The following is a 12,221-nucleotide window of genomic DNA, read 5'->3' as shown; positions in this document are numbered from 1 at the left end:
CGAACGGAAGACGATTAAATAGAATTCCATTTTAATTTAGTCGAGCATGCAAGATCGAAAAGTGGCTCAAGTGGAGCTACGTCGATGGCCCGAATGTCGTTCGGTTCCTTTACGCGTGTTTTTCCACGTACAAATATATGTATACCGGGTGTCCCCGTGTTCGTGCAGACACGGATATCCATGCATATATATATATATATATATGTATAGGGGTAGGTTCTCTCTCATTAACCTCTTTCGCTGGCGGAGCGCTCTTAGCGAGCTTGAATTGCACTCGTCGTGGGATGCGATCTCTCTGTTACCAAGAGCGAGGGAGAGCGAGAGAATGGAAAAAAAAGGAGCCACCGCGATGAAGAGCGAAAGGGTGAACGTCTGGGAGGGTCACGTGCGAGAAAATCCATCGATGCGAATAAATTAGGCCACTCGCTCTGAAAAGGGTTGTCGGAGGCTGGCTGGTGCAAGCCAGACGGTAAGAAAAGCGCTTATTTAACACGCGCGACGGATGACTGGATGATTTCGCTCGTCGGTTTCTTAACCCCTTATTCGAGCGACCTACTTTCGCGAGATGCTGGATTTAACGAAATTATTACGACGCTTTTTGGGATGCACGAGCATAGATTTAAAGTTTATTGTTTGTCCCATTTCCTTAAATGACAATATTAATATAATAATATATATATAGTATAGATGTTGGATTTCACGAGGTCTCAATTGACTGAGACTCTTTTCAAATGTGATTCTTTTCGTGATTTTTATGTTTTAAAATAAATTAAATATATTTAATATACGGCAAACCGTCGCTTGTGATTTTTACTTGCAAGCTTCTATACATATATTGAATGTACCAGAGACGGTTCTTGACAGCAAGAGCTGTCTTTGCCAGCTGCAAATCTCATTCGCGCCGTCCACGACGACGACAAGAAATGGTCGACGACGGAGATTCGAAAGAGCCAAGAGACGCTTTACGAGCCGTTTAATTTTTCGATTACATCAGGCGACAAAAAACGTGTATGCTGACCAGGCAAGAGCCTCAACTTCTGAGAAAGAAATCTCATTTTTTGCACAGAGTCGTCTCATCGGATGAAACACTTTCCAATTAAGAAGAATCTTACGGAAAAATTATAGCAAAACTTTAAATTAGTTCGTCAAGTGCTGTTTTGAATATTTTTCTCACATAAATATATAATTAAAAATATATATAATTAATATACATATATTTATATTATATATTTATTAATAAATATATAATTAATATAATAATAATAAAAAATATATAATATATATTTGCGAAATATTTCCTCTAATTCGTTGATATAATTGATTTTGAATTCATAAAAAACCCGTTTCCAGAAGAAAAAAATAATCAAATAATTAATACAACGTGCATTCATGGATATTTTATTGCAATATATCTCGACTCACTTTCACACTTGTGTAAATAAGGAATGCCATCAACTGTAACTGTGGATTAATACGAGACCACAACTTTAATGGAACCTGATAATATACAACGGAATATTGCAACGTCACTATTATTTCGTTAGTAAAAATTATGTATTGCATTTCTAGCACGTCGTAGACATTTATCTACACGTCAACTTAGCTGTCGTTTCGATCTGACATGCAATAAAAGATTAGTCTAAGTGCATCAACCCACACACTACTATTGTCCAAACGGATGTCGTTGCGTATTCTACCAAGTGTCCACTAACGAATGAATTGTCGACGATCTAAATTGTTATCTTTAACATATATATGTATATGTGTATATACAGTTTCTGGTCAATTTATTTTTTATTTGCTAATTTTCATAATTTATATCAATATTATGGCATGTTAATTAAAACTTTTGAATTATACGTAATAGTATACTTTTATTGGCAATAATTATTGATGTGAATTAATTAAAATTAACAATGATCTTATGAATATATTTCTTAGAGAAATATTTTAAGAAATTCTCAAATAAAAAAATTATTATTTTATGAAGTGAAGAGAGTGAAGGATCTTCCACTCGGTAGAACCAATTGCAAAAGTGAAGATTTAATTATTTTATACAAATTCAACGTCTAATGAAAAAAAACAATTATTTAACTGATATTATTAAAGTGGAATATCAACATAATAAATTGACAAAAAACTATATTTATTTATTTATTTATTCCGTATATTATTCCTCTTATTTAAATCCTCAAAACATGCATAACAAACTTTACTCCGAAATTCATTTAATTACTTTATTTTAAATATCGATCGTTAATTAATTTCATCATCGTTGCGCGAAAAAGAGACCTCGCGATTTATCTGCATATTTGCGAAATTACTCGCGTACCCTTTTTTCGGGGTGGAGGGGGAGGGGGAGGGAATGGTACAAAGGGGGGTTGACAGTGGGTCGCAAATCCAAACCGACGAAAGATGAATGGGTCTAGCCCGCGGGGTGGTTCACCAGCTGACTAGGGTCGTCATAGCAACGCGGCAACCCAGGAAACCCGGACCCACCCCTGCAATATTCATACGCGTCCACTGTCTTCCTCGACTGATTCATTCCTCCCCCTTTTACCGCCATCCCCTTTCACCGATCTTCTTTTCAAAACGAGATCGGTTGGTCTCTTGTCCAACCCACTTGCTCATCCCTCAGTTTCTATTCGAACGTCATTTGAACGGAAGAGATAAACGAACGGAATCGCGCAAATATTATGCTACTGTCGAACGTGTTTTTTTTTTTTACGCGAGAGCCATATTTAAAATTTATACTCCCCTCATTGCGCATTCAAGGCGAGATGCGCTCAATCTCTCAACTTTAGAGACCATCGATCGTGGGACAAAATTATTAGAATTTTTTATTAAAAAAGTTTTCTAAATTTCGAGATATTATATATATAATATGACATGTATATATATGTCAAAAAGGCAAAAATAATTGCTAACTAAATTAAAAAATTACTTTGTCGTTAATAAAAGATGTGTAAAAGAGAAAGGATACGTATATCTGGTCTCTGCTATATCGAACTTGAAGATTCCGATTGATACCAGTCTCATCGATGTCGCTGATAACTGTCATATCCGGCACGCCGCATTCAGGGCTTGAGCCTGAAAAGTTAAAAAAAAGATGTTAAAGATAGATTATAAAAGAAAAAATTGTGAAATTACAAGTATCATAAAGGACTGATAAAATAAGATATTAAATAGCTCTCGTCTGCTTATACATATTTATATAATAATCGTACTATATATTTAGGATCGTACTTTTTATTGCAATAATATTTTCAGATTCATTAATTTATAATTATTCTCTCAATTCAGAGAATGATTTCTTCATATTATTAATTATTGATATAAATAATTTAAAAGAAAACATATATCAATTATTAATATTTTAAAGAAACTATATAACTCAGCTATTAATATTAAATTTCGATTGAAATTGACAATGAAATATTATATATTATACAACGACTAAAATATTTAATTAACAAAACCATGAAATTGAAATTGTTAGTAATTAATGAAAGGTATCGCATCTTTCCTGATTGCTCGACATTTCTGGCTAATATTACTAGACTTTATCTGGATTACATTTCTAGGACAAATTCTCTCTCTCTCTCTATCTCTCACACACACATACACATGCATCAAAGGGAGCCGTGTTTGACCACCTGTTGTCTGGCAGTGTAAGTGTGACAAATATGTCACTTTGAGAGCGACAGTTCGATAATTTTGTTGGCTCTTTAACGTCCTCTCGAAAAATTTTCATCTCGCACAGTTGTGCAATTTACCTACAAAATTTGTCCGAGACTCGCTTGTCATTCTCAAATTTATTAGTGCATTAATTCTCAATTTTTTAAAATAACTTAACGTCCCGTCGCCTCAACGTTAAATGTGAGCACATAATTTATATTAACAACAATTATATTAATAAACATTTATATTAATTTATATAAACAACTGTTATCTTTATTTAATATCTGTAAAATTATAAATGTCATAAATTTTACAAGATTAATTCGCGACAATAATTGTATTCTTGATCAATCGTTTTACTACTTTTTATTCTGGCCTCTTTACTTACTAGTACATTAATTCTAGATTTTTAAAAATAAATTATACCCTCCAACTTTAAGTGGTTGGCGAGCAATTTATGATTATAGTTTAGAATTACATGCAAACTTTGCTTTCATTAAATATCCGTAAAATTACAAACGTCATCAATTATAAGACTATATAATTTGCAGAAATAAAGATTATTATCCCGTCAGATTTTGCTCTTTCGTGTTTTGAAGTCAATTTGCGACAACGATAGTGTGACGCGAAACGCCTCGAAAAAAAATCAATTACGCGGTTGTCGCTTCATCTCTCTCGACAGTCCACGTGCCGGCGAGTTTCTCGATCCGCAAGGTGTGCATCCCGATATGCAGCTGCACCTGCGACCGCACCTGCACTGTCCAGCTGCCGCAGTGTGAATTTCAAGGTCGCGATTAACGGGAATCCTCGTTATGGACCCGCGACTAACGATTGGGCTAAATTTCGCGATTATCGATTCCGAAATGCAAATCAGTTATTGCAGCTGCACTTTTATGGAGTGCAGTTCCGCGTTATCCGCCTGGTGTTTTATTTGGAAAAACCACAAAATAAAAAATCGAGCATTGCTCCGTTATTTTAATCTATCCTTAAAATCATGCACGATTAACGTGGCATAGTTTGGCGATAACGGTATCGAGTTGAATAGAAATGATTCCGAAATCTATCAATGAGATTTAAAATGCTTGAGAAAAAGAAAAAAAAAAGATTTAATTAATTAAATTAAATTAAATTAAATTAATAAAATTGAACTATAAAATGCAGATACGGGCATAAAATGTATTTAGAGATTTAAATGTATTCAAATATATTTATTAAAAAAATATTTTAGTCTAATTGCAAATTTAGAATTCCTGAAGAGTCAATTTAAAAAATCTTTACATTTTTATTAAAGTTCCTTTTATAGAATGTATAGTTTTTATCATAATGTCAATACTTGTTCTCTTTCTTTATGGCGTTTTTACATCCCTATCTCTACCTAGCGATAAAACGAGGGTCATACTTTTTTTGTCAATGGACCTCTATCCGTTTCCTGTGAATACCATTCAAAGATATCTACTTACATAAATGTCTTTGCATAAAAATTAACTTTATTCTTTCCATCGCGCTTGTGCATTATATAATACTCTAATTCTCTATTTAAATTGTATAATAACCGTGAATGAAATATAAACGTACACTCAAAAAAATGATATTGCAAGTACAGCAAAAATTTTCTAGGTATAAAAAATTAACTAAAACAGCTAAGTAATTGACAAGTATTGTAATATTGCATATGTAATTTACTTAATTTGTCTAAGTAACAGAGACAGAATATATATTCCTGCTATAAATTCTATACGTGACACAAACAACAGTTTTAAAAGATACAAAAAACATCTAAACGTCTAACTATATCAGCGAAATATTTTTTTGAGTGTACTGTGAATTGAATTTTTATTTAGAAAAAAATAAACTAATTAATTATTTGATTAAAAAATTTTATTAAAAGTCATCCTCGATATATCGCGTAATGTCAAACACGTTTTCAGCTAAATCTGGTTAAATAAGAATCGATTGCAATTAAGATGCATTTCGGGTATATATCATTCTGCTAAATTAAAGTTGACACGAGATACAAATAATTTTCACAAATCAGACTTTATTGTTAAATAAATCTGTTTATTCTCGTTGTTTATTCTCGTGTCTCGAAATTGCACCGTCAAATTACTCTTGATTCTCGCAACACGAAGAAACATAAATCGCGCGTATGAGAGAGAGAGAGAGAGAGAAAGATTGGAAATTGTTGCAAGAGGAAACGTCGTCGTAGAACAAAGCGCAATCACGAACGATCGCTAACCGAGAAAGGGAATTAAAATGCACGTCTGGCATGTGGGTAACACCACATGGCGCAAAAGCGTAATTACCGTCATCGTATACGTGTGGTAGTAGTTGTATATAGAAAGGAACGAATAATTCTCACGGGAACTTAACCGGGCCACAGGAGCAAACGCGCCCCTCTCGGATTTGCGTGCCGGAAAGAAAAAGATAGTAGTTAAGTAGTTATGCTTGCGCGCAGTATTGTGCTTAGACAGTGTTGTACTCAGATGATGTAAAAATTAGCCAGATAAAGATGAGCTCAAAATATGTAAATTCATCTTAGATAAGACGAATTTGTTTTAAATATATAGCTAGATAAAAGATAAAATTATATGGCAATTTATCAAGATATAATTTTCTAGATACTAATTTTTAAGACTGCTTATGTAAACGCAGTTAAAAAAATGTAAATTATAAAAGGGATAATATATAAAAATAAGTTCGACTATTTAAGTATTTTTATGTGCTGTGATTTTAAACCAAAATTATATAAAAATTATTCTAGATAATTTAGTAAAGATAATATTTTTTTCATCTAACAATAAGATGCAGATACAGATAATACATATTTTTATTATCTATATATAAAGATAAGATGACACAAAAGTTTCACCTAGATAATCATATAAAAGTATAATTTTATTTAGATAACAGCAAACACTGTGCTTAGATATGATTTTAAAATTACAAAGAATGTAAATGGACATGCTAATTAGGAGCCAATCGATGCGCAAATTATTTAAGAGTTAATTTTGTAGATTTATTTGAATGTTTCTGTCTTATTAGACCATCTTCAGCATCTGCTGATACAAAAACAAAAAACAGTAACAGTATGGATCAAAAGAAATATTTAAATTTAAAATTAATTAGATAAAGATGAGATAAAAAAATGTATATTCATCTTAGATAAGCGATGATTTCGTTTTAAATTAATACAGATAAAAGATAAAATTATGTGGCGATTTATTTAAATAACTTCCAGATATTATTTCTAAGTTTTAAGATTGCTTATGTAATACAGTTATAAAAAAATGTAAATTATAAAGGAGATATAAAAATATATTCTTTTATTTAGAAGAAAATTTATAAGATTCTTTTATTTATAAAGAAATATAAAAATATATTACTTTTATTTATAACTTATAAAGTTTTTATTTAAACTAAATTATCTGAACATTATCGTTGAATAATTTAGTAAAGATAATATTTTTTCATCTAAAATGCAGATATAGATATTATAATACATATTTTTATTGTCTATATATATAAATAAAATAACGCCAAGACTTTGTCTAGATGATTATCTATATCATTTTATTTAGATAACAGCAAACTGCTGTCTATAAATAAAATGATATATATAGATAAACTTATGTTTTGTCGTATTCTTGATAAAACGACAAAACATTATTCACTCGGAGTACATAATGTCAGAAAGCATAAATTTAATTTTGAAAAAGTTCTATCAAATCTTATTTTTCAATCAATTTCAAGCAAATTTTATTTCAATTTGTGCCTCAAAGAGTATATTTGCTTAAAATGATGAATTATAAAGTTATTCAACCTTCAATTTCTCGATCAAGAATTTCTCGACAAATTGATTTTCTTCTCTCAGCGAAAATTTAATTTGGTTGTCGATCAAACTTATAATTCTATTTCTGCGGTGAAATGCTATATTTATCGTCAGATAAACAAGATAGTTTGAGTTACGAATTATGATATTTAAATATAATTTAATCAATTCGATCCAATTTAATTCTTTATTTTAGTCGAATATATTCTCAGTGTGAATCAGAATAAAATTTGTTTGAAATTGAAGAACAGGATTCGATGACAGAGCTCTTTAAAAGGCTCTTTCATTTACAAAATATCGCGTATAGTTCGCGGAATAAATTTGAATAATTCCGCTATTGGGTCAGTAATAATCGAGTTCTTCAGGTTCCTATTAGAATTTCTAGGAATCGTCAGATAATCTATAGTTTGTGAAAGCGTGATTATACCCTAATCGAGACCCTAATGATATAAACCTATAGCGATAAACCTAGTTCCGTGGCTATATTTTTTCGATATTACACGTGTAGCAACACACGCGATGACGCGATGATTCACTGACATGACAAGCATACCGAAATACCGGGGAAACCTGCTCTTTCACTATAGAATGTCACTACGATGACTCATTGGCCCTGGGAAACGAGATCTTGACGAAACACGGATACGTCTCTCCCGAGGAAAGTTTCTTTCGTCGAATCCAATTTCCTAGAAAACTGTGACTATATTGAGAGATAATATCGACGATCGCGAATCAGCGAGATTTCCCGTTAGATATTTCGTCATTATTTAGAAAAAAATTCGTGCTTCGTTAAAAATCGAGATAAGTTAATTATAGATAGTCAATTATGTGCTTATACGTTAATTAATAAAAACAGCTCATTTCTCAAATTTATATATATATATATATATATATATATATATATATTAAAGTCTTCATTTTTTATAAATAAAAAAAATTATTGAAAGATCGCGCATGTGTATAATAATCGATAGTACGGTGTTTATTTAATTTTTGTATTTTTTGTTATAATAATACGCACAATTATAATATAAAATATAACTAATAAAATAATTAGGCAATAAATAATTGCTAAATTTATATTTCGCTTCTACTCGACGCGAGCTAACAATGAGAGGGTAAAATGCAGCGTTATGTCGAACTGTCATGTCTCGCGTGTCGATGCCTTTTGCGAAGCGTGACTAGCTGCCTTGTATTCACGCGACGAAAGATCTATACGGAGAATGTATTTATATATATATAGTTTAAGATATATATATTGCGAGCAACTTTATCAGAAACGGTGATATGTTCCGATAAGGGCGTGAATGCCGACTATATGCATATATATTGTACATATACTTGAGCTAACGTTTCTTAATGGCAAGAATCCTTTCGCAGTTTTGCACCAATATGCAGCTTTTCATAGGATTTTTTCATCTTCAAAGAGAAATTGATATTTAATATGTAATTTAATTTAATTCAAACATATGTAAGATGTAAAATAGAGTAAAGCCTTTCCGCGATATCATCTCTCGGTATATTAATAAATACAATCAATATTTGTTCCGTTATTAAAATAAAATTATATAGATGATCGTTTAGATGAAATTTTGATGTCATCTCATCGTTATATAAATAATAAAAATGTATATTATCTATATCTGCATGAAAAATGTTACCTTTATTAAATTATTTAGAATAATGTTCAGATAATTTACCTCAGCCTTAAAAATTATTATCTAAAAAATTTTATAGTTTATTTACATATATTTAAAGCAAAAGGATCTTCATCTTCTCTAAGATGAATTTACATATTTCCATCTCATCCTTATCTAGCTAATTTTAAAATCATCTAAGCACAATACTATGATTGCAATTAAATGGGGCATTTTTTAAAATATAATGATATAGCACATAAGTTTCGCGCTGACGGAATGTTGAGCTGGTCGTTGATCTCGCGAATCCCTGGCACGAGTGTATTTTTTTCCCACCGTCGCGTTACGTTCCCTTGACTTCTGCGTGTAATGGCCGCGTGCGGAGACCTAAGCTGCGACACGCGAGAACGGGATTACGCGAAGTGCGCGAATCGATTGGGCGTCGAAAGTCGTTCCCGCGAACTTGACATCGCGCAGTCAATCAGCTGCCAGACGAATGCTCATACGTCGCCGCTCCATCGTGCCATTTGCCATGCCATCATCCTCGACCTGGCTTTCGATATATCGCGAATCATCCCCCGAGATCGCGCGCAATAACAGATGTTCAATTAAAAAAAAATCGAGAGAAAGTGTAACTCGCTTTAATTGCAACTCGATCTTTCCTACATAAATAGATATTGTAGCTATTTAAATATTTTATTTATTAAATAATATATGCACATGGACATCCGCAGGATTTTTTCCAGGAGGGAGCGTAATTACATTTTTTTTTAAATTTTTACAATTAATTTTTTATAATTAAATATGCAAATAAATTCCAGTGGTTCTTTAAAAGAAGAGCAAAGCTTAATTTTTTTATTGATTCCAAAGGAGGACAACTGTCCTCTCTGCGGACCCATGATAAAATACATATTATTTACATATATTATTCGATTTATTTCCAGAGATTCGAGAGACGAATTAATTTCGCACGCTTTATAAAGGCAAATAAAATATCCGTTTTACACCTCTGCGGTCTCGCAGTAACGTAATTACGGAGAGGAAGTTGAAGAGGAGAGGAGACACACATTCCACGTCGCGTGCGAAATTTTTCGATTTGGCGACGAAAGCGAAATAACGAATAGCGCGCTTTTTATTTCGCAATTTCCGCATATATAGCTCGGCCATAAATTCTCGAGGCGCGTATTTCGTTTTCGAGATGAACACTCGGAAAAACACTTGTGGCGAGACTATACCGGACGTTCGCGGTGAGAGACGCACGCCCATTCGATCAGTATGCCGAAAACGAACGAGAGGGAGGAACGGAACTGAGAAGTGTCGATGCGACAGACGGAGAACGAAAGAATCGATTCTTCATCATTATTAATTCCTTCAGACTTTCGCTGTCTCAAAGTCACCGATATGTTTTTCCAAAATAAATCATATATTTTTCTTTCTTTCATTATTGTTACAAGTTGACACTTTTACATCGCAGTAATTATATTCTAAATATTGTCGCAAATTTTTTTACACGCTAAAAGAGATATGTAACAAGGAGCAATTTTTTTGATAAGAAAAAGAAACAGGGGGTTAGCGTCGATTCGTTGGAACGATTTTCCATTTCGGAGTAAATCATCGCCAATGTAATTTCTTATACGATTTCTCAGGCAGATTACGCAGATTATTTTCCAACAAGGGGGAAGAAAGACACACGAGCGAAGGGTAGGTGGGAGAAGTGTAGAAGGTACACGCAACTCCGTGAATCTATTATTATGATCGAGCCGTGCACCACCCAATAGCCAGTTCACCTACCCCTTACTCGGTTCCTCCAACAACGCGTTTTCAGAAGGCCTACAAGGGGAAATTACATCGACGGTAATTTCGGGGCGGGGGCGATATATATATATATATATATATGCGCTTACCCCGTCGAAAATTCGATGGAGAGGAGAAAAGGGAAAGCTGCAAATAACACATAGAAAAAAAGCAACTCACCCTGCGAAGCGAAGTGCTTAGCGACCATGATGATGCGCTCTCGCCGTTTCGACGAATTTCAGAACATTATATCCTTCTCCGCGCACACGGCGGTATAACAACCCCTCGACGAGCGAGGGAGAGAGGGCGGGAGGCAGGGGGCGACGACTCCACCACGGCCGTATCCCGGCGTGTCCGGAGCGACGCGAGCGAGCGAGCAAACGCACCACCACCACCACCACCAACCACTACCACTAACTCGTGTATATTCAACGGCGACGACGACAGATGCGCGCGGACACGGAAACGAAATGATCTCGCGAATGGGGCTGCGTATCTTGTCCTTTCACTTCCTCCGTCTTCCTCCTGTCAGAATCACATGTTCGCGGATCACCGCCTTCGTCCTTGACTCGACGTTCAGCGAGAGGTGCTCGAGATTCTTACCACCTTTCCGAGAGTGCACCGCTACCACCACTGTATACATATATATATATATATATATATATATATATATATATATAGATATATATATAGATATATATATATGGATAAATATATATATATATAAATATATCACCAGTACCAACGCACCGACATAACTAACCACCCGCACTCGCGCGCGTTCACCGGAGCGGACGAGCGACGCGCATCCCCGGACAGTTGCCACCCGACTGACGCGTTCCGCCGCGATCCCTCGCCTTTTCCTTCTACCGCCCCCACCCCTACCTCCTTCTCCTCCCTTCGCGCGGCAGTAAACTACTCCGAACTCCGAATCGCCCTTGCTTGCATTGTTGTGACGTTTCTTTACCGACCATCTATTTCACGTACCTTCTTTACCGACGAACGTTGGATATGTGTCACTAAATATATTTCTTTGTCATTATTAATTAATTATTATGTAAACGTTATTTTTTTTTTTTTTATAAACGATTCATTGTATTCATTCTTTCTCTGTATTCTGTTTAGATGTATTTTAGAATTGATAAGTATATTGAGGTTCTCTACAGTAATGTTAATACTGGCGCCATCTATCTGTTGGATGCTGCAATTAAATTTAAGGCCTGTCCACGATGCTAGAACTCGGACTACTGTGTTCGAAAATGTACTGTCAAGTGGAAGAG

General features: G+C 33.9%; 1 protein-coding gene across 1 annotated transcript in view; it reads right to left on the bottom strand.

Moving 5' to 3' along the window:
* The window catches only part of Myo81F (unconventional myosin 81F), a 35,887-nt gene extending 24,106 nt beyond the window's left edge, over positions 1–11,781 (bottom strand). Inside the window, 3 exon segments of the mRNA XM_085484404.1 lie at positions 2,984–3,090; positions 11,122–11,574; positions 11,684–11,781. Coding sequence (XP_085340530.1) covers positions 2,984–3,090; positions 11,122–11,149 — 135 coding nt within the window. The 5' untranslated portion in view covers positions 11,150–11,574; positions 11,684–11,781.
* Positions 11,782–12,221: the final 440 nt, after the last annotated feature.

This window comes from Nylanderia fulva, unplaced genomic scaffold (assembly GCF_048542155.1).
Source record: "Nylanderia fulva isolate GAGA-0341 unplaced genomic scaffold, ASM4854215v1 Scaffold3, whole genome shotgun sequence".
In the NCBI taxonomy this organism is placed as follows: Eukaryota; Metazoa; Arthropoda; class Insecta; order Hymenoptera; family Formicidae; genus Nylanderia; species Nylanderia fulva.
The sequence above is the reverse complement of the archived record's forward strand: the minus strand, read 5'-3'. Positions and strand labels throughout refer to the sequence as shown.